The following is a 27,731-nucleotide window of genomic DNA, read 5'->3' as shown; positions in this document are numbered from 1 at the left end:
TAAATGGCTACACTTCAGACAAAACAGTACCGAGACTTAAATTCATGATCCATTCCTGGATTACAGCCAATACAAGTGTTTTTAGACAGTCACTACCTCATTAAAAAATAACAACAACCGAATACCCTTAAACTGTTATATGAGTGCCTATTTGGCCTGAAGGTGGTATATACTATTGAATAAACAATGTTCCAGATTTCTGTGCATGTCATTAAAAAAATCACATGATGGTAAGCACTCTGTTTCTTCACACAGGCATGAATAAATGTAGGAAAAAGAATCACAGGACTCTCTCTCACAATGAATGAAATGACTTGCTCTATCATGTCTATTTTATTTGGTGGAAGCTCTCTAGGCAGGTTTGGCTGGAAGATATTTTGCTTTATGAAACAGAATAGCAGCTGCACTCCTCGACTTTGATATATTAGATTGTACACCTTTAGCTAAAATGTCTGTTTTAGCTTTGTACAGCACCATGTAAATCGATGGTGCTATATAAACAAACAAAAGAGCATCTTCCCCTTTTCTTGACAATAAAAATTCAACATCTACTGCTTGAGCAATCTTACTTTCCTGAACAGGGCCAGCTCTGCCTCTCAGGTTTCAGACAAGTATTTACCAGATCTGGTTTAATATCCTGACATACAACAACATTTTGTAAAGGTATCTCATTCTGCAACAGGCTCACCTTTATTCAGATGAGACCTGAAATATTTTCAAGCTATATTTCAAGAGAACACATAAAAATACAATCACAAAAGCATACACAGAGATAATGCAACTATAATTTGTGTAATACCTAGTAACCATGCATATAATCTTCTGTTTAAGGACATATCTCTTCTTAAGAGAGTTTGGACAGCTGCTGAGAGAAGATGGACTATGTCAGCTCTAGACAGTGGAATGGCACTTTCACTGGGATCCTAAACAAAGAAACAAACAAGTCTGTTATGGGTAAACTTTCTTACACAAAAATGAAACCAAATGGAAATACAGGGCAAATAAAGCCACAACAATATGAAAATAAACTATTTGTAACATACAGACTCTTCTAACTTTAGCATTGTAATACTGTAATTTGTTCAACTCAGACAGAATTCTAGTAAAATGTATTCTTCATGCTGCTGACAGATACATCTCCTCTAAATCCCAACCCCTGCCCTTAATCCATGCTTTATTCAGCTTTCCATGAAGGCAAAGCAAGCAGTCCTTAAACATTCTCAACCATGAACTGCAAGAGAAAAGAGTATTGCCATTTGATATCTTTCTCTCTTTGTAGAACTACTCATTAATAAACCTAGGTGCATCCAGGTAAAGCAAAATAACTTTTCCAGTACTTGGGGTAGCAGTGAGCTGCATATAAACTATAAATTTTGTGTCTAACCCCCTCCCTCTTAACTGTTTTAGCCATAATATGTACACAGCTATTTTTGTGAGATTCATAGCAAGGGATAGTTTGATTTCTGTGTTTTTCTTAATATTTAAAAATCAAAATAATCCTGAAATTACTTGTATGGAGAGAAAATGGACAATGAACAGGTTTTCTCAGACTTAGGACCCGACTGTGGCCATATTTGAGGTTAGGTAGGAACATCCCCCTCTTCTATCAGAACAGCCAATGGCACAGGGGGAAAATTGCCTTTCATTTCACTGTGTGCTTCAGAGTCATCAAGTCAGGGAGTAAATAGGTCCAAATGACAAAGAATCTTTTCTCTAATTGTAGTGCAAATCTGATATGCACCAAAGAAGTTGATTTGGGAGCAAGGATTGGATAAATGCATAGACTGTCATTCGGTTCCTTCACTTTCTGAAAAGATGTTTCAGAAAGAAAAGTTCCAAACTATATGGTTTCTCACTGATAAATATTTCACTCCTCCATCAGAAAAAACACTAAAGATGAGTACTAATGAGCAAAAAGAACAGATGAATAAAAATGACAGAACTGGGATTCTTTAGTGGTTTTCTGTACCTTACTGCTCTCTCAATGAAACATAGGCGCTTTACAGACTGCCCAAAAAGGGCAGTCTGCCAGCACCTCCGTTTCTGCCGCTGGAAGCCTCAGCCTCCAAACGGCAAGGGTTCCCGGCGGCGGAAAAAGAAGGCGCAAAAACCAGCTTCTTTTTCCATCGCGCTTATGACACCGCACGGAACCAATGGCACACTTGCGGCGTCATAAGTGAGCCACGATGTGCGGATGCTAAGCGTCCAGCATGTCACAATGGCGGCGCCCATGTAGAATGGGCGCCGCCATTTTGAACATGCTTGGCACGTACTAGGGTTTCCAGACGCCCCTTCCTAACCCTAGTATGTGCCGAGCACGTACTAGGGTGCCCGTGCGGAACGGGCCATAATCACCCTGTTAAAACCGTAGCATTGCAATGGCACTGCCACACCCCTTGTGATACTGCACTAGCATGATATTTTTCCTTAGCATTTATTTGTTAATGTAGCATGCCTTAGCACTGGCCACGAACAGCTGAACTGAGGTCACTTGCTTACCAGTGATGAATAAAATGGGAAGAAGAAGAGAACCACTTCCAAAATATTTCTTTGTACAAGAACATTGGAATCCAGCATTGACACACAAAAAGCTTTGATCTGTGTTAGAGTAAAAAAATAACAGCACTTAATTTTATGCAACAATGAATTCATATAGTTGGTCTGACATCACACAGTAGATTGCTTTTCCTTAGCATATTTAAAGTTTTCCTGTCTTAAATTTACATGAGGAGGAAACAAAAAAATCTCTCTTTCTACCTATTATACAGAATAATGACTAGTTATTATCTGAATGAAAACAAAGAAAAGAAAATATTCCTGTTGTTTAACTGTAGACACAATAGTCTGGTGCTTTTCCCCAGACATTTTTGCTCAGTTTTATCCCAACAGTAATTATGCCAAAAGCATAAAGTACTACAGTGAAGACAAAATTCTGATTTTTGCCAGCACAGAATAAGTAAAAAAAGTGGTTAAGTTCTTGTCATCTTTGTTCTCCTAAGCATTACAGGCTGGTATTCCTAAGCATTACAAAGCATCTCTAGATGCTTTGCTGGGCTATGTCACAAATTGAAATATGCTGAATAGTATTTAATAACAGAGCAAGATATATTGTTAAATTGGGCAGATGCAACAGTGCAATACCAGCCTGTAATGCTATGACAGACAAAGAACATGGCAAAGAGGAACATACTCTGACGACTCATCTAAGCCATCTGAACCACAATATAGCCAGCTGCATGGCTAGAAATGCTGGTGCTTAATAGCTGGTAATAAGAATGGGACTGCAGGCTTAGCTAGCAGGATGAATCTCCCTTTGGCAGCCTCTTCCACAGTGGGCTTGCTGTAACTATGCTACTGTGCAGGGCTTTGTTCAGTTAAATCAGTTAAAGCAGCTTAGAGGCAAGAAGTAAATCTAAGTAGAAGATTTCAACAGAAGTGTCATTATGATGATTCTTGATGAAGACAATGTTTTTTTCTTGCTTGACTAAAAAGGAAAATCACACAGTTGTTTGGAAAACTGACTAGCACATGCCTTTTAACCAAGTGATGCAAATAATACATAATAGAACCAAGTAGCCTCTTGCCTCCAGCCTAGGCTGGTAGAGAGCATTTATACAGGACCCCTATGTGCTGGACATGCAAACCGGCCCAGGCTCCCAGGCTCCCAGGTTCCCCGATTTCCCTTATTCCTCTCGTGGCCCCATCCCCTGATGGTGAGGATTGCTGGGGGTTTTGGGGTTTAGTTTAGGATAGTATAATTATATATTGTTATAGTCCCATTTTAATACATTTAAGTGTTTAATAATTTTTTAAGGGGGGGAAGGGAGTATAAATATTATGTATATTTTATTCTGTAAATTTTTATGTTGTTCACCGCCCAGATTGGCTTTGCCACCGGGCAGTATAGAAATAATAATAATAATAATAATAATAATAATTATTATTATTATTATTATTATTATTATTATTATTATTATTATTATTATTAAACTCAAGGTTTGCTTTCTAGAATTTATATATTTTAAAACATATTCAAGCCGTGGATGCTTGAATCCGTGGATAAAAATATCTGTGGATAAGGAGGGCTGATTGTAGTTGCAAAATTCTCCCTACTTTCAACAGAGTTGTGGTGGAGACAGCCAAACAACACACCATGTATCCTGAGTACACACACACACACACAGAAAACCGGATCCCAGGCTTGTGGACACAGGGGGATCCTAATCTCCCAAGGCATGAACCACAGCTGTACATAATTTCCTGAAATGTTCTTTGGTCACCAAAGATAATTTTGGTAGCAGAACATAGCATGCAGGCACAAGTCCCGACTGAGAAGACAAAGCATAGTTCACTTCCTCAGTTAATGTCAAGAGCCATATTTCTACTTCTGCAATCACTGCATGAGAGCAAAGAACGACACCTGCTTTCCAAAGCAGTCAGTGGAAAAATGATGCCCCTCCACCCCACAAAATTTCATATGGCCCCTATTATTCATAAGTTTGTTGCTGGTAATAACAATAGGCTAGAGACAGGGTTCATGTGAAGACAGTAGTATCACTTACCGGAATGTACCTATGATATATGGTTTAGCCAGTTCCATTGCTTATTGTTTTTTGATGTTGTTTATGTAGGGAGGCATTCTCCCCAAAAGCACACTTTCACCATTCTGTAACCTACCGTAAGTTTTGCATCAGTGCCCAGCAAATAATTTTGCTGCTTTCCAGATAATTCTCTGTTGATATGATTAACAACAAACAGTGATGCGGGGAGCCTTATGGAAGGGCTAACTAGTACACTCCCCCACAGTGCTGAATAAAACACTTCTTTGCCAATTACTAGAGACAACTTCAAAAGCAAAGCATCTGTTCTGTTAAAAAAAAGAGAAGAGTTGAAATTATGTTTTTATAACACTTCCATTAGGTGAACAATCTATTAAACTAGGATTCAAATATTTAATTAGCAGCCATTGTTTAAATCATAAGAAAGGTAAGTTTCTTTTTCAATTTTTTATAGTAAAGCCTATATTTTTATACTGTACAACCTGTATACCAAGAGGGGATTAAAGATACACAGATTCATAGGGGACTAAAATTATGAATGCAGAGGAATTTTTGCCTCTGTCTAAGCTAAAATGTATACAACAAATTTGTCATTGCCACTGCACTAGTATTTCAGTGTAATCTGTTTTCCTCTCACTGGATACTCTATACATATTACCTTTGACATTCATGTAAAGATGCAAAATATAGAATAACTGATTCTAAGTAAACAGAGGAAACCAATTAAAGGATTGTGTTGGATTTCTCTTCTGGATGAACTTACCACGTGTCTATTATAAAATGAAAAGTAAGGACAATCAGAATGCACTCATCTCTCCACATCTGCAGCTTTGACTTTTGCGGCTTTGATTATTCACAGATTTTATTAATATATTCTCTCTAGGAATATCTAGGTCGTCCAGTGCAACTCTGTGGTCAACTTTAACCAAAAGTTGCACTGAAGGACTTAGAGATTCCTAGAGAATGCTCCACTAGACATTTGTAGCTCCTCCAGCACAATTCTATGGTAAATGTCTGGCAGATGTTGACCACAGAGTTGCATTGGAGGACCTAGCGATTCCTAGAGAGGTGTTCTCTCAAGTAAAAATGACAAAAACACTGATTTGTGATTTATTGAGACACCAGAGTTCTCTGACAGAAAAGGCTACATGTCTCACAAAACTACAGTTCGCAGACTTCCTAGCACTGATCCAGGGTAGTTAAAGCGGTCTCAAACTGGATTATTATGTAGTGTGTTTTGGCCCTATGTGACCCTATTGTTGAAACTTTAAAGACATAGTCATAGTAATCTGTTTCAGTGTAAAGAGATATAAAAGAATCCTGTAGCTTCCTTGAGACTAAGCAAGAAAAAGAATGGTAGAGAATTCTGAGAATCTCTAGAAATGCTACAGAGAAACTGAAATTGCTAGAAATTTCTTTTTCTTAGTCTCATACATGTTACACAAGATCCCTTTATCTCTCTTTATGAGGGAGCTTTAGCAAAACTAAAGGAGGAGTGTTCAGTGATCTCTGAAAACAGACAATACCTGAATTACATCCAGATTAGATTACTATCATGCGCCCTTGAAAAGCAGTTGGAAACTGCTGTTGCTGCAAAATAATGCTGCCAGGATGCTGACTGGAGCTAGGCATTCAGAACATGTTACAGCTATTTTGTTTGATCAGCACTGGATGCCACTGTCTCTAGGCTGAAGGCAAAGTGCTACTTTTACCCAAATTCCTCACTGTTGTTTCTGCTGGGTAAGGCTGCCAGAACGTGCAGTCCAACAACATCTGGAGGGCTGCATGTTTCCCACCAAGGTTTGGCACTTAAATATTTTAGGGAGGACATTCTTCCAAACATTATTTTCTGCAAGCTCACATCACCATCTAAGGCAGGATTAGGCCACGCGTGACACAACATAAGGTCCAACACATAGCCCCTTCAAGGTCAATGTTGCTGTCCAGTGTGCCAGAAAATCTTTCTAGGAAACCAAGTGAAAAAATATCTTTACCTGTGACCCATGGAAATTTAGGGGCTTTAGGTCCATGAACCAGAGACATTTTTTCCTTTGATTTCCTTCATGTTACTTTGAAAAATTGTGTTTAAGTCTGTTTTTCTATAGAGGAGGTACATAACTGAAAACAGTTAAGAACTTCTACTTTAAACTAAACAAGAAACACATGTTTCAAAGGGGGACTGTTTGCTGCTTTATTTTACATTAAGCAGCAAACAGCAGCAGTCAGGATGCAGCCAACATCAGGTTCAGGAGGCAGAGTATTAGCCCCCAGACCCCCTGTTCTTGCCTATTCCTAATCAAAAGCCTTGTTTCAGATTCCTTGAGTAGCTGAGATACAGCAGGCCTATCACAGTGGTGGTACTGGATGCTTTTAGCAGTTCAGTTAAAGGTGGCTATTCAAGACCTTCATCTATGTTTGTAGATGCAAGTATGAGCACACAGACATTCCATGTTAATGCTATTCACTTCAGTTTGCTTTTTCAAATTTCTGGTTTTGGCTATTTATTTGAGTTCCTGTTTTTGTCCTGCCCCATAAAAATAGTCTTATATTTGTTGGTACACATGCTTTCATACACTGAGCAATTTTTTACTATTGTGAACCACATTGAGTTCATTTTTGAAGTTTCTTAAATAAAAGAAACATTTTACTGTGAAAACTAAAATATTTGCAGTTTTCCCTGCAGTTCCACGGTGTCTTTTAGTATGAGGGTATTTCTAGAGAATTTCCTTCCAGTTTGTGACCAAGAGCACCTGACTCTTTGCACTTTTTCTGCTATAGTCTTATGGGTTTTACTAAATACAGAAAAGCTATCTTAATTCCCAGTCTATATGTCTCGCCTGCCCTTCCTGTTCTTCTTTTAGAAGCTTATCTTCTACATCGTCAAACCGTTTGCAAGACATCTGCTCTGCAACACTACGCCTATGTACAACTGGAAATGGATAGATCCTATTAAGAAAAGGAGTGTCAACAGAGTATCTTCCAAAAGCGAGAAACATTTACCTTTCATAGATTTCTGACCCTTCTTCTAGTCCAGGCAGAAGTCCAATTAAGAAGGCTTGAAGACTTGGCAGGAGGGACTTTTGAAGTGGGAGAAAATACTTCTCATACAGACCAAGAAGAACAGGCCTCACTGACATTGCTGCATTTGCCAGCAAGGGGAACAAGCCTGAGCTGTGGGTAGGTGGAGGTTGTCACAGGGAAAGGAAGAGAAAGATTTGTTTGTTTGATTGATGTGGGAAAGAGTTAACCACTGGCTGTCTTCACATGTAATACTAATCAAGCTTCAGTTAGCTTTGGGCTCATGCTTTCCTCCTCTGAGACAGCTATGAGGAATCTGGAAGCTTTAGCTTCCATTTTAGGTTTAATCATAGCCTTTTACATCATCTAAACCCAAGGATTAATCACAGCTATCATTTGTTGAAACAAACTAACTTCAAACCACAACTCTAGAATTTTTCTTACTTCATCAAACCATACTTAAGTCTAGCTGCAGTGTTGTGTCTAACTATTGTTAATATAAAATGGGCACTTCTATGCCCTTTTCAGTTGCAGCAAGAGGAGCAGTGGGAAGAACACAAACTCAAGGTACACTGCGCCTCTCATTTTCATAATGGTGAACCATGGTGTGAATGCCAAATGCAAACACAGCCAGTGAATAATTAAAATTGAACATATATTGCCATCTTACACCAGTTGTCTTGCAGCCAAGTCTCTGTCAATTCAAGGGGGCTTACTCTGAAAAAAGTGGGTATAAGTGTGCAATGTAAAATGGTGGCCATTAAAGGGGAAAAAAACAAACAAAAACAAAATATTACCTGTATAAGAACAAGTCCTTTGCAAGCCATTTGGTTCCAATAATTTTAAATATTATTTCATAAGTTTCTAGTGCTTTTAAATGCACTCCGCTAGGTAATGCTGGATGTAAACACTGAGACAATCTTTTGCTGATAATCAGGCGTCTTGGTAAAAGGGAATATTTCAAATTACTTTGAAGAGCCTGTAAAACAAAGGTGGAAATTATATTATTACTTGCATGAACACTAATTTCATAGCTTGTTACTATGGCAGTTCTTCTATAGAAACTGTCTTGAAATACCTAGGAATATCTTGTTAATGTCCCTAACTTAATATGCAACTTCATCATTAATTAAGTCTTGATCTATAATTCAAACGATGACTAGCTTTTTTAAAAATTAGTTTTTATTGAACTTTTTCAAGGAAAAAGAAAAAAACTATATAGATTTTGTATAACAAACAGAAGGAAATAAAAAGAACTAAATAAGCAGTTTTCTGCAGGAGTCAGTGAATCTGTTGCGTCTAACTGTAAAGCGTCCTTCCAGAAGATTGTGCAGTTGGAGGTCAGAGTTGATGTAAATATCCATTTACATAATCAATAAAGATTGTCCAGTCTTCCTGAAATTTGTTGCTTCTCTTTTGTCCACTGCAGAATACACCACATGAAGAAGTTTTTCTAGAAACCACATGTTCCAAATCCTTTCCCACTAACTGATAATAGCAATAGAGTCAATTGATCATGTTTTATTGTTTTGCACATTTTATCAAAGTAGTCATTGCAGACTAATTACCCAAAATTTAACAAAAATTTTCAGGGAGAACAGAAAGATTTTATCCCTTCTTCCTGCTTGGGGATTCGGTTGCTCAAATTACAGAGAAGGTTGCTAGATTCAGTGCCTGTGCTATTACTACAAATTTTAGGAGGGAAATTTTTAACACAGAAATGTTAGTTTTAGCAATGAAATTTTAACATTTTACCATTTTCTGCTTTTAATTTTGGGGTATTAGATAAAAACTGTTAGAGATTTGTATATAGTGTTTTATTAATTTTAGCTGTATATGTGTATATTTTTATGCATTTTATGCATTTTATTTTTTATATTTTGCCTATGGTCATAAGCAAATGATGAGGTTTCCAGATTTACAACATTTGGCCACCTCTAATCTGGTAGCCACAATAGAAAAGGCAATCAACATACATTGAGAGTAAAATAAGAACATGACAAAAATGTACAGTTTGATGTGAATATATGAAATTTAATGTAGAGCTGCATTCCAATTTTATTTTACCCTTTATTAAATCCACTTACACAGATACATTAAATAGATACAAAAGTTTTACAACGGCTCAAGAAACTTGGTGGGAGGGTTTTAACCATTTTAGACAATTGGGTAGGTGTGAGGTACACCTACCCAATTGATTTTAAAAACATTTTCCTTTATAGATGTAGGTGTGAGGTACACCTACCCAATTGATTTTAAAAACATTTTCCTTTATAGATGCTGCCTGAGACATATAGAGGGAAGACCAAATGTGTGCCTGCTCAGTATCTGAAATTTTTGTTTTCAAATCTGATTGGCAAAATGAACAAACAAATTGGTCCCTGACATATGTATGTTCATGTAGGTGTTTGTATAGGTAAATTGATACATTTGAAATGGGGGGGGGAGGTTTGATTGTCTGGAGGGAAGTTTCTAAAGTATCAATGGATTTGGGTGTTCTACCGGAGAACAAATCCACGGTGTGATAAATTCTTAATTTTTTTAATTGTCATTAAAAAGAAAAAAACATACACACTATAAAAAAGAACATACACAATATAAAAATAATAATAAAAACCCATTACTTAAACAATACATCAAAACTCAATAACACTCAAACACAATTCTTAAACATAAAATAAACCTACTAAAAACACAAAACATAAATGACTTCCTTTCCTTTCCATTGGTGCACTGCAATGTCATAATGGCGTTGCAAGAAGAACCTGCTTTTTTGGGTTCTTTTTGGTCCACGGGGAAGTCCCGCGGTCTGGAGCCTGTGGCTTCCCTGTGGACCAAAACTAGGTGCCAGGAGACTGTCCTTTTTGGATGGTCTGTCCTGCACCTTAGTAACATAAAATTTAAACAGATCTCACATGATGTGATAAATTCTGTAATGTTTCCATTACTTTAATTTGTAGGAACTGGTCAACCATCAAGACAATACTAGCTTTTAAAAAAATAACCAATCTTTCAGTGTTAGTTTTATCTGCAAGCTCAATACTGGTAACTACAATCTATCAGACACCTGCCTGGAAGGAAATCAAACAAAATTTGAATAGGCAACCCTTTCAAGTATGACCCTGATTCTCAAAATGTAGCTGCACTAGCTGCTCTGATTATGTATTTATCTGTTACATGTGAGAAAATTCCCTAGAATTGCTGACACAGAAATACAGAAGAGAGAGAATCTGCACTGTTTTAGGCTTAGGTCAGTTTACTTATGAAAACTCAACAGAGCGATTCACATACCTTAACAAATATTTTACATGGCTGTCTAGACACTTCCCCACACCCCTAGTAATAAACTCTACCTTTTATAGCAAATATTATTTTATTAAAATTAATTTAATCAACATTGATTAATTCTATGCCATCCTGGTGAGACCAACTCATAGGTTCAGATATTATCTAGTAATTAAAAGCAGCAGCCTGCCTTACCCACCGATTTTGTAATCATGGATTCCACCATCAACAGCTTGAAAACATTATTTAAAGCCTCACAAAGCAGACCTTGATTTTGACATTTTCTTTATGGGACAGCATTTTACTATAACACTGAATATAACAGGACTTGAGTATCAACCAATTTTGGTTTCCACAGCGGGTCCTGAAACCAAACCCCAGCAGACACCAAGGGCCCACTGAAGGAAATGGAAGTGTGGGAAAAGTTGGTACTGAAACCTAATGGTAATTTACACAGCTGGACACTAGCCTCCCAAGTCATGAAAAATATTAAACCATGAGAAACATTAGAGAAATGTTAATAGACTCACTGGCATTTCTGGCCCAACAATGTTCCTGATTATAGCCAGGTGATATAAGTACAAAATTACTCGTAATTAGAATATTACAAGGGGCAAACACTTGCCTGAACAGGATAGTCTTTGCTGTATGACAAAACAGAGTTAAATAAGAGTGCCTGCTTAGCCTCCGGGGCAAAGAATCTCACAATTTTGGCACAGCCATCATTTCTCTTCTCCTAATCAATGTGCTCCCACTATAGTTGGATAAAAAGCTTCTCCATTTGATTTTAGTGCACATGCAGGCTTGTTTGTGAATAGACAGTCTCTAACATTTCCTGGTCTAAGCTATTTAAGTCTTTAAATATCATTACCATCACTTTGTACTGTTCCCAGAATCAGACTGATTGTCATGTCCCCAACAGAGGATCCCTCTGGTAAGGAAGACTCCCTTCCTCCATGTCTGAAGATGGTGAGGAACTGGTTCACTCTGTGGAGTCAAGACTCTCGAGGTCATTGGAAGCTTCATCCCTGCAGTTTGACCCAGGATACTCTCATCGTCTACATATGGAGACCCAGGCTCAGTTTAAATATGCAAGAAGGCTTACTTCTTGGGCGGTAAGAGTCTTCTCTTGATACCCCACAAGTGTAGGACCCTCTTCCATGAAGACATAATGTAGGAGTATATGCACTTGATTTGAAGGTAGCGGAAACAAAGAGCTGACTGTGTTAAAGTATATATGTATACCTTTTACAAAGCAAACCTTGGTTTTGTCATTTTATATAAGGGCACCATTTCTATTGTAGTTAATGGGATTTGAGAATTCACTGATTTTGGTATCCACAGGGGGTCATGGAACAAAACCCCAGCAGATACCAAGGATCCACTGTACCTGACTCTTTAGGAGAAGCACAAACCTGCCCAAAGAAAAATATCCACCACTATTGAAATGAGCAGATTTCTCCCACCAACAATACCTGCCTTGACTGGATTAAGGTGCAACTTGTTTGCCATTACCTATTCTTCTATCCCAATAACTGTCAGTGAAAATTGCCCAGACTATCTTTTCAGCAGAAAATTCTTTAGCAGTAATGAGAGGGTATCACACTGCCTCAATGTGAGACAGAACTAAGTAGTGCAAGTAATTCTACAGTGGCAGTGAAACTGGAAATGCCCCAACAACCTCAATAGAAGAGAGGGAAACTCTTTTTAAAGTTCATTAGGCATGCTAAAATTAGCATGCCAACCCTTTTCAAACCTGTCTCCTTATTTTTAAGCCATTTTAAACCAAAAGTCTAAAAATATCACCCATTTTTGTAAAAATTTAAAGGTAAGTGCTATTTTCCACATAAAGTGTTGAACCTATATTAATATAATATTTAAACTATTGATACTGGTCCTAATTAAACATTTCAGTTCAAATATCTACGTGATATGAAAATTTTGTGTAACAGATATGAGTCCAATAAACTTGCAAAATAATAAGAAACTCTACTGTGACAGAAAAATAAAACCAGGAAAACCAGAAATCCACTGTTGATTTTGGGGAAAAAGTACAGTCGACTCTTCTTACACACGGGTTTCTTATACATGGATTCAAGCATCCACAGTTTGAAAATGTTCAAAAAAAGTATAAATTTCAAATATCAAACCTTGGTTTTCAATTTTTTATAATAGACACCATTTTTGCTATGTCATCATATTTAATGGGACTTGAACATCCACGGATTTTGTTATCCATGGGGGATCTTGGTACCAAACCCCAGCGTATAACAAGGGTCTACTGTATTTCCTGCTATTAAAGTACATGAGGGTGTGTGCAACCTATTTCAAATGTGAATTGTGGTTCCTGGAGTCTTATACGAGAGGTCATTCGCCTTATAGAGGTGTCAGGAAAAGGACAGTTGGGGGAATCGGGGGGGGGGGGGACATCTCCAAACAATATTGGGAACAGCATGTGGCCTCAGGACCACACTTGGCTTACTCTTGATTTAGGACACCGGAAAATTCTGCAGTGCAAAATTTTGTGGAAAATCACTATCACTGACTCTTTCTGATGCTGTCCCCCACACACTGGTTCATGGAATAATGAGAACTAGTATTGAAACAAAGACTTACATAAGAAAGGCAAAATGCAGTTGGGGCATGCCACAGTAACAATTTGTACAAAATACATAATACCTCATTTATAACAAATGCTTTCAGCAACAACTGCAGAAAGAAGACTTGAAGTGCATGTTCTTATTCAGTGTCTGCAAACAAATGATATTCTAGAGAAGCTAGGTACGTACACTATTTGCAGTCAGAACAGTTTAGGCTGGCCAAGTTCTGTTATAATGTCAAGGCTGTCAACTGTATAATCCCCATTATCCTGTTGACAGTTTAGCTTATGCCACTAGATCTAATTAGGAACAATTACCTTCACTGCCTGCAACACTAATGGGATATTTCAGACCCAGAAGCTCAACATATAATTTATAATCTAGGCCTGAGAAAGCAGTAGTCAAGAAACAAATTTGCTTTCCTAAATCCAGCTGATAGTTCCAACTAGAGTACACACAATGAATCAGTGGAATTTACATAAATGTTGGCTTATCTATTTCTTGTAGGTTCAGTGAGACTAACAACTGGATTTGTTGTTATCCGTGTGTGCCTTCAGGTTGTTTGCAACTTACATCCTAAGGTGTATCATATTTAGAATTCAGAGACATAGTCATGTTAGTCTGGAATATCAGTATGCAAAGGGATTTTGTAGCACCTTTGAGACTAACTGTGCAAAAGAAGCTGTAGCACAAGCTTTTGTAGGCTTGGTCTACTTTCTCAGATGCATTTCTAAAAGCTTATGCTATAACGTTTTCAACACAGCGGGTCTCAAAGGTGCTACAAGATCCTTTTGCATACTATCACATTTAGAATGGTGAAAATAAAGCAGACAAAATATGAAGAAGACTGGGAAGAAAGGCAGATATCTGTATTTAAACAAAAGAATGCTAAGCCATTGCTGATATCAAGGTAACAAGTGTTTCCTTGTAAATATAAGTATACAGTACTCTGTTCTGCAGGCTGCACAAACTTACAACAACTAAGGATATCCTGGATAAACAAATCACAATTTAAGAAAAGGTAAAAGGCTGTTTATCTTTCAGTGTTTCCTCACTATATTGTGTTGACCTTTTTTAAAACCCTAGAAACAGTTGCAATTAAGGAAACATGGCTCAAATATATGACAAAACAGGGGAGTGCAGCTCTCCCAATCCTTTCTAGGCTGGGGGAAGGTTAAGAAATCCCTTCTCCTGCTGTTCTTTTACTGAATTTGTGACCAACCCCACAGCATTTTTCAAGAAGCATAAATACAACCACCACAAACCAAACAATGCATTTAAGTGTTTAAATGCTGCCCAGTAATATAAGTTCTTTATGCTGCATGAATCCACCAGCAGAACACAAGATCATTTAGCTCACAAAATGTTACAAATCTTACAACCCTAAGGATACCCCAAAAATCTAAAAATTAGTGTTTTAAGATCAACCATCCTCACTCCAATAAAATAATTTTAAAGACTAGATTACAAAATGGACACTATACTCTCTGGTGATGGGTGTCACTATTGAAAAAGCCCTCTTTCTTAGAGCCTCCCACAGCATTACGTGTTACAGGTGCATCACAGAAAGGGATAAGATCATTTCAAGGCCCAACCCAATATATGTGAAAGGAAACAATTCCTCAGGCACTCTGACTGGCCGACCCAATGCCTGTTAAGACTTTAAAGCAGGGATGGGTATCATGCAGCTCTGCAGCTGTTGCTAAAATGCAACTTCCAGCATTCCTTTCCATTGGCTGACTAGTGCTTCTGCGGGCTGTAATTCAATAACATCTAGAATGCTGCATAATTCTCATCCCTGCTTTAAAAAGTCAATAGCAGCATCTTGAATTCATGCTGGGGAACCTCTAGAAGATTTGAGGCTAATATTAAATACAGTTTTTAAAAATCTTGGTGCAGAATTTAATTAATAAATTGCTTTGATTAGCACTCTCTGAACAAATCTTGCCAAGAAAGCAAGAAAGCCCCACGACAGGATCACCTTAGGGTCACCATATGTCAGAAATGACTTGAAGGCACAAAACAAATTGGCCTGATTAGCATTTAATATATTTAATTAAATACTTCAGCCCTAATTTGTTTGTTTGTGCTAAAACAAACACTTCTATATCTCTAGTATGAGTAATGTACAAGCCAGCTCTTTTCTGTAAATCAGAAGCGACCAACTACGCCCCTATAGATGTTGACCTACAACTCCCATCAGCACTAGGCAGCATAGTTAATAGTGGAGATTATGAGAGTAGCAGTCCAAAATTTACAGAGGCCACACTTGCCCATCACAGTCTATTCTTTTCAAAGGTCTTACACATACCATGCCTCTTGTTATAAGAGTAGTGATAATTTCTTTTTATTGGCATGTGGCGTAGTCATCCTTCTAATGTTAACTGTTAAAGAGTAGATGAATGCAGCATCCCAAGATCTATCTCACCTTTTCATCAAACCAACTTGCAGTGTTGCCAATCTGGTGACTTTCACACCAAAATGGGTACTTTTCAGAGCCTTTGGTGTGATTTTGGTGATTGGTTTTAATGGTAATTTTGAAAGTTGAAATAAGTATTTGGTGAGATATGGGGGGGGGATTTGGTGAGTTTTGGCCAAACGTTTGGGGAATTATCTTCAAGGCTTGTTGGCAACACTGCAACTGAGGCACCGGGTGTTGAGAATAAGTGATGTGGTGCAGTAATGGACTGAATGAGGGCCAGTTGGCTGGTGGCCAGTCTAGACAAAATGGTACACTTTTAGTGAGTGGTTCTTCTGCTTGGCTGAGCAGTGCTTAGTCTGCTCTACAAGGAGCACATTGTCTCTAAAGGATCAAGTTTAATTTTGGGATGTTCTTGGACTACCTCTAAGGCAAAAGTGGCCTCAAGTAAACAAAGCTTCTCTTATGAACTTAGGATCACAGATGGAGTTTCCTCATTGAGGGAGACCACAACTATTGCTTGAATAGTTGCTATAACCAGTCACATGTTTGTCAACCATGAGGTTTCTCATACTTAATTAGGATGTTCATTGGATGACAGACCAGCAGTCTGTTTCTGGGACCATGTTTAAAAGTCTTACCAGAGTTTACATTCTGATGCCCTAGCCTTTAAGAAGTGGAGCAAAACTTGCAGATCATACACATACAGTCTTATATAAAAATTGACTGAACATATCCTGGCTCCAGACTGCTTATGACTTTGTAGGTCAAAAACATTGCTATGAAATGTTCCAAGCAACAGACAGAGAGCCAACAAAGTTGATGTAATATGGTTGACAAAGCATATTCTTGGCTAAAACCTATACACTTCATTTTGCACTAGTTGTAGTTTCCAAGCACGTTCCAAGGACAGATCTATGTAGAGCATTTTACAGTGATCTGAGGAACAAAGTTTTCTCAGATAGTAAAAGCCAGAAATGTTCAGATTATAATGCAGTGGTCTCTTTCATATAGTAAACTGTACTTCTAAGTTATCTGAGTCATGGCTTGCCATCACTGTAGAATACGTTACAAAGAACAAGCTATTTCTTTTAGTCAGAAATATTCAATAATACAACAGCTATCTTTTTCATTCATGCATATTTTTGGTAAAAAACAAACAAACACCCTGCTATTCCATTGTTTCAGCTGCTTTTTGCAGAAATAATTTAGTATACAAAAGAAATATTACAGAAATTATTGTTTTATTACAAAAACCTAAAGATAACAACTAAATATTTATTATGATTCCCAGCAAAGCCATAGAAACAACACAGTATTTACTTGGTAATTATGATGGTTTACAGTGAAAACAATGTTAGTTTATGCTGTGTTAACTGATTCTCCAAATGCAACATTTTTTTACACTAAATTGTTTATGTTTTGATTACTGTAGGTGTAGTCTGTATGCATTAAGTGTTCTTATTTCAATAAATATAAGAACAATTAATTTGATAATTGCATATTATTGAGGAAGTTGTATGTTAAAATGAAAGGCATGGCTATTTTAACACGTGAAGTGCAAAATAAAAGCTTTACTCAGTTAATATGTAGTTTTGTTCAGTCATGAAATATTTAACAGCTAATATGTTGAGACTACTAATGGTCTTCAAAACCACCAAAGCAGAACGTACAAGTAAAGAAAGTAAGTAAAAGTAGCTCATCACACCAGTACATTCAATCATGTTGTATCATGAGTCATCATTCTTAAGTCAGTCAACTAGAATTACTCTAGCACTGGTATAGTTTATCCACACGACTATGGCTCCCAGCAGATCCTATTAAAACAAGTAAAGTACACAGACTCTCGTACAGCCTCACCTGCGCTCAGCATATTCCACCCATACTACAGAATATGACAGATCTTCTCAAGTCATACTGGGCACAAGCCTAGCAGTAACTGCCACATACAGTATTTACATGAACAGGGTGCTTTTAAAAACTCACATTCCAGGGGGGAAAAACTGGATGAACACAAGGGGTATTAACTTTTTTTTATATGATACTCTGTCTTTATGTTAAAGGAGGGAGGGCAATTGGTTACAATTATGTCATAAGTATGTTTTAATGTGAAGATTCCACAGTGAGTGGGGGCAGAAGAGGTTGTTCTATGTATGAATATGTAAATATTTTGAATTTTTTTTGGTAATTTCTTGTGTGTTTATACATTCTTTATGTTTCTGTATGCTTTAAAATTTTCAATAATAAAAACCCACCTGCCATTATATTACTTTGGATTACAATAACACTTTACATTAACCTGGCTAATGAGAACTCTGTTTAAAGGGTCTCCTTGCTCCCCACACCTACACTTTACTAGAAAACTGGCTCTAATTTGTTGTGGTAGGTATGGGATGCTCCACATGTAAAACTGCATTATTTAGTACTAATTGTAATGAAAATCTCAGTCTTGCACCTCTTGTAGGGGAAGATATACCTATGTGAGAAACACAAGGATTATTTGTTTTGGGATAGTGAAGAAGAACACTGAAATAACATGGGACAGGACTGCTGGCCTGAACACAGCTTAAGAAGATTAAGGGAATAAAAAAAACCTGCACCAGATGGGATTAATGGAATAGAAAAGCTGATGGAATGGAAAAAACTCTACAACTCTAATTCCTAGTCTTACTGTTCTGCTACATATTTCACAAACTATCAGAACAAGCTCCTTTAAATAGCACATCAAATGTCTACAACCCAACTGAGGTAGGAAGGAATCAACACTCTTTTTAGTGGCTGAAGGCTGATTTCTTTGCATTCTGTGATCTGCAAGACCTTTAGACTTTTAAAACCTATTCCTCTCACAATAAAATTTACTTTATTAGGCCTGCTTTATTTTCACTACAGGTTTAATGGCACTTTGATTGAGCAGTCTTTATTTTTTTAGTTTGTTATTCCCCCCCATGTTTCTTATTAAACGTTTTTATTTCAAATTTGCATTAAAAAGTAACATTGAATAGTTGAGCACTATTTATTTTTGTAGAAAACAAGGAAAATTTGCAAAATGTACAAAAGTTATGTGTGCATGTGCCATCAAATCTTCTGTCAACTTATGGTGCCACTATTCTTGGACCAGGAATACTCAGAGGTGGTTTTGCCAGATCCTTTCTCTGAAATATCGCCTACAGCACCTGGCATTTGTTGGCTGTCTCCCATTCAAATGCTAACCAAGGCTCACTGTGCTTAGCTTCTAAGATCAGAAGTGATCTGGTGCCTATAGGATATTTAGGCACCAAAAATAAAGAAAACTGAACATTCCAAGAGTCAAAGAGGACACTACATATTTCAAAAGGCATGCATCAGTAAAATACAGTAGTTTACTGTTTTATTTGTTTTGTTCTGTTTTGTTTTTGTCTTGTAATAATGTGTATGTGTTAATGTTGTTTAATTAGTTGGTTTTAATTATAATTGATTTAATAATTTTTTAAGGGGGGAGGGAATTTTGATCTACAATGTATTGTAGTTTATCATTGTTAGCCACCCCGATTGACCTCAAGGGGCGGGATATAAATAAACTATTATTATTATTATTATTATTATTATTATTATTATTATTATTATTATTATTCAACATTTTAATCATTTTAAAGCATCTAATGAACAGTTTCTCATAATAAATACAATCTAAAACTTAGAATGTTTACAAAGGTATTATTTTTTTAAAAGGTCAACTATTTATACTTATGGGACATGCATCCAAAAAGGTAATATTGAATCTATAAGTGTATGTTACTAACATCAAAGGTTTCCTGTGTCACACGCCTTTTTTACTTCCTAGTTCTACTTCTCCATTTTGGACTAAATTTAGGAGGTTAGCACACAGCAAGTTATGATACAGGACACAGGTCTTGCAATGTGTTTCCTCACAGATATAAGATCAAGATCTAAGTTGCCGTTTTTCCCTTTAACGGTAAAATATTTTTATGGGTCATCAGTTGAAGACAAATCTATAAATTTGTATCATGTTCCTATACTTAAACAGCTTTGTAAATGTTGGCTTCAGAAGTCTCATTTAAGATTTTCTCTCCTTTTACCCACTTATTCTTCAATTCGCAACATAGTGTTAAAGAGAACTATCATTTCTATCCTTAGATCAGGCCAAGAGCACTACATCAATTCAATTTCAAACAGCAACACTAAGATTATGCTATAAACTAATGTACTGGTAATTATTTTTAGAAATCAGTCAACCATAAAATATTCCAGTATATTAGCAGGAATTGTTTCTATGTAAGGAAACCTGTTATATTTAGTCCAAAACACACTAAAGTAATCCAGTCTGAGACCATTTTAACTGCCCTGGCTCAATGATAGGGAATTCTGGAAACTGTAGTTTTGTGAGACATGGAGAGGCTTTCTACACCGACATTTGGGACGTCCGGAGGACGTCCCATTTTTAAAAAGGGGCGTCTCTTCTAGACGCCCCTGGGCCTAGTATGGACTCTGTCTGTACAAGATGGCGCCGGCCCTTCTACATGGCCGGCGCCATCTTTGCATATCGGACGCTGAGCGTTCCTACATGTCGCGTCCTTTGTGACGTAGCGAGTGCGCCCCTGGCGCCTCGCTACGTCGCAAATGCGACTGAAAAAGAAGCTCCATTTTGGAGCTTCTTTTTCGGTCCACGCGAGAGCCGCGCCGTGTGGAGGCTCCGGCTCCCCCGCGGACCTACCGGCGGCGGCGGCAGAGCGCCACAAAGCGGCGGTCTGTACCCCGCCTTAGCCTTCTCTATCAGAGAACTCTGGTGCCAGAATAGACTACAATCCCTAGCACTGAGCCAGAGCAGTTAAAGTGGTCTCAAACTGGATTATTTCTGCAGTTTGTTTTGGACCTCAGTGAACATCCCATCTTTAATCCAATTTATCAGATGATTTCTTTTATAGCTTTCATTTCTGTATTATGATCTGCTCACTATCAGCTTGTCAGACTGATGTGTAGACTGTAATCTAAAACTATTTTTATTATTAAATATTAAAAATTTAAAAAAGATAGCCAAATACATTACCTTGTTAAGTTTACCAAGAGAAGATATAAGATCTGCCCATTCACTTGAAGATTCAAAGTTCCTCAAAGCTTTGTCAATTGCTGAAGAGTAATTTCTGTATCTATAGTCGCCAAGCAGCTCCTGCTCCTCAGGGTCCATTTTAAATTTTCATTGCCTAAAACTTCTTGTGAAACTAAGAGAAAACAAACAAACAAAGACAATTGATAAGAATCTCAATGGCATTTGCTATACTGAGTATATTGTCAGAAATCACTGTAAAATATACCTTATGAGATAGGAAATGAAAAATTAACATTAAGAAATACTTTTTAATGTCTTCCATGAAAATTAAGCTCTACAGAATAAACAAATCCACCCTACAATACTACTGTTGTTGTCATGTGCCTTCAAGTTGTGACCCTAAGGCAACCATGGAGTCTCCCTGCCAAAATGTTTTTAGAGGGGGTTTCTCACTGCTTATCTCTGAGGCTGAGAGTGTGACTTAGCCAAGTTACCCAGTGGCTTTTCAAAGATGAGAAGGGATTTGAATGCTGATTTCCCAGAGTCCTAGCCCACCAATCAAACCATTACACCATGCTGGTTCTTCCACAATAGTACACTTTTGAGAATGTAGTTGAATACTCAGAATGCTTTGAAGCTTAAGAAACGTATAGAAATCTAGGTTTATTTATTCATCAGTGATTTTACTTAAAACATTGAAGCAGTAAGCATAGCAATGACCGGAAATACACTAACTCACATAAACAAGAATGTCCTACCTTCTAGTAAAAAGACATTGATAACTGAAGCTGGTCAGGTTTTTTTTTTTAAAAAATGTAATAGTCCAGTTATAATATACTGTACTTTTTTAAAAACAGAAACGTTGATTTATAAATTCACTCTTCTATATTAAAAATTAGTTATTTCACTAATCAGAAAAGTTAGTATAACAGGACTTCCACCTTCTTAAAAATTGCAACAGATGCCAAGTTGTTTCCAGTGGCACCCATCCTCCAGTAAGTCAACAATTTCCCCTCTGATAGTTCTTTGCATGCTCTTCCCTACCCCATAAGTTTTCTAAATAGTCAGTAGGAATGGAAGTATGTACCAGGAAGCCCCCCTCCCCCGCCATGTGTCTGAGGATGTGTTTTCATCTATCCTGAAAAGAAAATGTACCTTTGCCCTTCATTTTTATATACTTGAGATAAAATCCTAGTTAAATTCACTTCTGCATATCCAAAATGTGTGCATTCCTAGTAGACAAATAATGATATAATTTCATTTTCTTAACTTTAGCAACTGCATAGGTATTACTTTCTTTCTGTGTTTTAATTTTCTAAATATTTAGGAATATAAATGTAGTGATTGTTTCAACAATCTAGTGCCACTATGTTATAATTAGTTTAATTTATGAGGGAACATGCAAATAGGATCTGAAAAATTTTTCCAAGCCATAGTGACCGAGTTAATAACTAACTCTTAATGAAACCAAAACCAAATGCAAATAGGAGAGACTGTTTTCCTAGATTAAGAGAGTGCAGTCATTAAATACCTAAGTCAGAATCCAGGTTTTAATATTCCTGATTTCTAGGTATGGGTCTGAAATTCGTACAGTGAAGAAAGGTGACAGGAAGAAAATCAACTCGTTTGAAATATGGTGTGGGAAAAGATTTTCTGCAGATGCCATGGACTGCTAAAAAGACAGATGAATGGGCCTTAGAGCAAATCAAGCCTGAACTCTTAATAGAAGCAAAGATGACTGAACTGAGGCTCTTGTACTTTGGAAGTGAAATGACTCATTTGAAAAGATGATAATGCTTGATAAACTGGAAAGCAGTAGATCATGCTAAGTTGATTCAATCAAGGAGGCTATAGCCCTGGGTCTGCAAGATCTAACCAGGGTAGTTGATGACCTGGGCTCTTGGAGTTCTCTCATTCATAGGACTGCCATAAGGTGAAGTCAACTTGACAGCAAATAGCACAGCAACAAGCATGACAGTATTTAATGGGGTATAACACACATAAACTTTATCTGCTTGAACTCACAGTGGCTTTCAAATACTATCTGCTGTTGTAACTTTCTAGAATACCTGGTGAAGACAGGACTTGTTATCAATTCTACTTCTTCAGAAGCTATCTGAAAATGCTGGTAACCTAAAACAATTTGAAAACTGGGATGGAAAAAAGCAATAGTCAGATGGTCTATATAGGCTGCAGGCCATTGCTGAGCAGGGGTGCATAGAAGGCAAATCTGGATCTGTCAGTAGAGTTCTGCGTTCTTTGCAGTAGATTAGCTGCAAAGGATTTCTGATAACAGCAACAAAGGTACTACCTCACCATCCTAAATTATGCTACTGAAATACAGATTGTACGAGGAAAGACTATGCGCTCCATTCAGTTCTCATGGTCAGAACCAATTCCTGGTCTCAGAATTCTTTAACATAAGAAGAACCCTACTGAATCAAACAAAAAGGCCTATTCAAGCCAGCATTTTGTTCCCATAGTGGCCCACAACAGGCCTATAAGAAGTCCACAGGCAGGGTATGAGCGCAATAACATCTTCCTATTAATAACTACACAGCCACTGTTACTGAAAGTTAGACTGACTCTGGTACTTGAGGTAATAGCTAGCACTGACAGGTTTATCCTCCAGGAGAATGGATATTCTAAATCTAAATTAGTCTAATCTGATCAATGTTGTTAACACCACACCATGGCTGGTGGATCTCAAGAGTCCTTGTAGAAAACAAAGCAGATCCCTGCAAGCACTAAGGCTAATCATTCTAGCTGAAGACACCACTCTGAACAACTGTGTGTTTGTATGTTCAAGTCACCTATCAATATATGGTGACCCCATGAATTTCATGGGTTTTCTTAGGCAAAGAATACCAAGTGGTGGTTTTGCCAGTTTCTTTGAAACAACTACATTTGTACAAATATCTCCAAGCAAGCAGGCCAAAGTGATCTTGGTAAGGGGCTAAATGGAAAGGCAATCCACTAAATGAAGAGAAGAGGTGTATGTTACAATTTGGAGATTTACTCTAAACTCTGATTAAATGTCTGGTAAATGAAACCATGATGGATTTCTTTCGGAACCTAGATGGGCCTCTGTGTTTCTCTATACCTGAATGATTATCTTGGATATGTTTCTCATGCATCAAACAGTATGGGCAAATGGAAAATAGATATCAGTTGCAGGCTCCTGAATCAGATGGCATACTATGGCAAGAGAAACTGCACCTGTTAGAACGCTTCCTTATGGCAATTAAAATCACTGAAACCACGTAATATCTTAGCCACCAGTTCCAACTTCTCAGCCCACTACATGCATTATATTTCTGTGCCTAGTTGTCCAATCATGGCAACTCTGAAAACAAACATGAAACAGGACTATTAGGAGGCGCTTCCTCTGGATAAATATGAAGGAGAAAGAAGAAGCACAGAATAAAATAAGCCACATTTCAAAACAAAATATACCCAACCACACCTGTTTTTAAAATATGTGTTGCAGCCAATGATCTTGTAATGACAGGCAGCATATTAATACTATTTTACTGTAACACATTTTTACTGACCTGTTTTCTCCGTATTGCTTACTGGCAAGGAAAGACTGCAATATGTGGCAGTGATGCATTACTCTGCAGAAGTCAAACCAGTTCTAGAGAGCTTGTTTACTCGGGGTGAAAGTAGAACTCGTAGCTCACCTAAACAGCTTCCTTTTCTATCTTCCCCTCATTTCAGTTGTACCAAATTATGGAGGCACACAACCAGGGACATAGCCGGGGGGGGGGGGTTTCTTGGGGTTTGGACCCTCCCTTCCATTAGAAAAATGAATGGTGCGTGCTGCTGCGCCGCTGCACCCAAGCCCCATTATAATGGTGGCACTTAGTCTGCCCCCCCTTTCCTAAAATCCTGGCTACGTCCCTGACACAACACCGTGCAAATACAGTGAGGTGGAGAAAAACAGCTCCCCATTATGCAGTAACACCTTTCCCTTCTTCGCCTTTGTCAGCCTGCTGCTCCTACATGGCAAACACAACAGCTATCACACAGTAGTATCCACCTACCAGCTGATACAACACCCAATGACAGAAGCACCTAAGGGCAGGATATAACCAGCAGAATCCCAGAAATGGTGATACATAAGGAAAATACATGGCTATGTATTATGCACAGACATGTATGCAGTGGGCCCTGGGCATCCGCTGGGGTTTTGTTTCAGGACTCCCCATGGATACCAAAATCTGTGGATGCTCAAGTCCCATTACATTCAGTGGCACAGTGAAATGGTGTCCCTTATATAAAACAGCAAAATCAAGGTTTGCTTTTTTGGAATTTATATTGGTTTTGAATATTTTCAAGATACAGAGGGCCAACTATACAAGCACTTGGAGATAAGGAAGGGGCAAGCCAGCAACCTGTTTAGTAGCTCACTTCTCCTCCTCCGTTACAAGTCAGAAGAAGGTATAAGCACTCCATCAGAAAAATGCCTTGCTTATCAGGGGTAAATTTCAAAGACCTACCGTATGTGTTGGTCTGGGAAATCAGTATAAAAGGATCTTGCAGCACCTTTGAGATTAACTGAAAGAAAGAATACTCATCCATAGGATTATCTACTAACCTTGGCTTTAGGCAACATCCTTGCCTTTATTGTTAAAACTGACCTTGTCCCCTTATCTCCTCACTCATAAAATTTTGCATTCCCATGGACATTTCCACACACAGACTGCTCTATAGGTCTGTCCCTGGGCTTTCCACAGATGCATCTGAAGAAGTAGGACCAAGTCTACAAAAGCTCATGCTGCCAACCTCTCTCTTTCGGTTAGTGTCAAAGGTGCTGCAAGATCTCTTTGCATATCAGGGGTAGGCAACCTAGCAGATGGTTTGGGCTGCAACTCCCATCATCTCTGACCATCAGCCAATGCCATGCAAGTCCAAAACACCTCCAAGGTGCCAGGTTACCTCCAGGGATGCCTAAAAGGAAAAACATGCTTCAAAATGGGAGAGAGGATGGGAGAAATAAGAGAAGCTTTTGTTTCTAACCACCTGAGAGAGAGAAGGAGGGAGGCAGCTGGTCCCATGGGATGGTGGGGAAACACCTCTTTTAGGGAGCACCCCACAAGCTGCACCCAACACCACAACCACCAAAAAAAGGAGAAGGAAGCAAGCAGGAGGCTCTGCAGAGTAGCCTTCCTCCTGGCGCTGGGTGCCTTCAAGCTGCTTCCCGATTTATGGCCACTCTAAGGTGACTTGTGGCAACCCTAAGGCAAACTCACCATGGAATTGTCTTGGCAGGTTTCTTCAGAGAGGGGTTTGTCTGAGACTGAGAGTGTGTGACTTGTCCAAGGGCACCCAGTGGATTTATGCTTGAAGGTGCACAACAACAACAACAACAACAATGCCAAAGGCGAACCTATTGCAGAGTTTTCTTGGCAAGCTTCTTCAGAGGGGGCTTGCCTTTGCCATTGCCATCCTCTGAGGCTGAGAGAGTGTGACTTGCCCAGGGTCACCTAGTGGGTTTACACTGAAGCCACACAACAACAGCAATAAAGGAGAACCTATCACAGGGTTAGCCTGCGGCTGAGAGAGTGTGACTTGTCCAGGGGACCCCAGTGGGTTTACACTGAAGGCACACAACAACAACAACAAAGGAGAACCTATCACAGGGTTATCCTCTGAGGCTGAGAGAGTGTGACTTGCCCAGGGTCCCCCAGTGGGTTTAAATGGCTGAGTAGGGATCTGACCCCTGATCTCCAGAGTCCCAGTGCAAGGCTCAAACCCTCAGCCCCCCCCCCGCCTCCAATGCAAGGGCCCCTCCACCTTCCCTACTCACCACCTGAGCAAAAAGGCTGGAAGGCACTGCAGAGGCTGCTGCTTCTGGCTGCTGCTGCGGCGACGTGTCCCAGGCTGGGAGGGTCCTTCCTTCCTTCTTTCCTTCAGCAGAACCCTGAGAGCATACAGCGGAGGGAGGAGCAAGCGCAGAATGGAACAGCTTCCCTCTCCTCCCTCCGGCGACCAGCGGTGGGACGTACCACTTCGAACCGCGGCGGGGAAGTCCCAGCAGCGACCTGACCAAAGACTCATTAGGACCCATTTTATTTCATAACGGGGATTCCATTCATCGATGGCATCCTCCCCTTGCCCACATTCTACTGTTTAAGCCGAGCTGTTCGGAATCAATCACAAAGGACACACCCGTATTGGTACGTTCCAACAAGGGTCTAACTATGGGTATCTCTCCAGTTCCCCCTGCTGGCGACAGCGGGGAATGCTGCCGAAAGGGAAGGGATTGTTTTGGTTGCAGGAGGGTGGGAATGGTTGCTGTCTGCAATCAAGATGGGGAGATGCCTCAGGAAATGATGGAGGGGTTAATTTGAATGTTAATAGCCACAGTGAGGAAATGTGCAGTCAAGACATGAGAAATAGATAAATAAGTGTCCAGTCACTGTGTAGTCAAGAAACAGGAAATAAATAAATAAGTGTGCAGTCACTGTGCAGAAATAAGAAACAAATAAATAAATAACTGTGTAATCAACTGTGTAGTCAAGAAATAAGAGGACTAAAAATAGGGCAGCCATGAAAGAACTCGCCAAGATCCTTAAGTGTAAAGATATGCAACTGAACACTAAAGTTAGAACTGTCCAAGCCATTGTATTCTCCATCACTCTGTATGGATGCAAGAGCTGGATGGTGAAGAAGAAAATCAACTCATTTGGGATGTGTCAGGCAAGGCTGCATTTTATCACCCTATTTGTTCAACTTGTATGCAGAAAATATCATAGGTAGAACATGTTTAGACATGGAAGACACGGAGGAAGAAGCATCAA

General features: G+C 38.6%; 1 protein-coding gene across 4 annotated transcripts in view; it reads right to left on the bottom strand.

Moving 5' to 3' along the window:
- DOP1B (DOP1 leucine zipper like protein B) overlaps positions 1-27,330 on the bottom strand; it is an 86,317-nt gene extending 58,987 nt beyond the window's left edge. Inside the window, exons 1-7 of one of the 4 annotated variants that reach the window (XM_042457449.1) lie at positions 26,738-27,330; positions 20,926-21,097; positions 8,375-8,556; positions 7,560-7,730; positions 4,678-4,867; positions 2,500-2,598; positions 800-923 (exon numbers count right to left, since the gene is read on the bottom strand). In XM_042457449.1, the coding sequence (XP_042313383.1) occupies positions 800-923; positions 2,500-2,598; positions 4,678-4,867; positions 7,560-7,730; positions 8,375-8,556; positions 20,926-21,063 (904 nt within the window). In that variant the 5' untranslated portion in view covers positions 21,064-21,097; positions 26,738-27,330. The remainder of the gene's footprint in view (positions 1-799; positions 924-2,499; positions 2,599-4,677; positions 4,868-7,559; positions 7,731-8,374; positions 8,557-20,925; positions 21,098-26,737) is intronic. The other 3 variants (XM_042457448.1, XM_042457447.1, XM_042457445.1) reach the window with 3 other exon arrangements.
- Between the last annotated feature and the right edge of the window lie 401 nt (positions 27,331-27,731).

This window comes from Sceloporus undulatus, chromosome 3 (genome assembly GCF_019175285.1).
Source record: "Sceloporus undulatus isolate JIND9_A2432 ecotype Alabama chromosome 3, SceUnd_v1.1, whole genome shotgun sequence".
In the NCBI taxonomy this organism is placed as follows: Eukaryota; Metazoa; Chordata; class Lepidosauria; order Squamata; family Phrynosomatidae; genus Sceloporus; species Sceloporus undulatus.
This window is presented reverse-complemented; position numbering and strand designations above follow the sequence as displayed.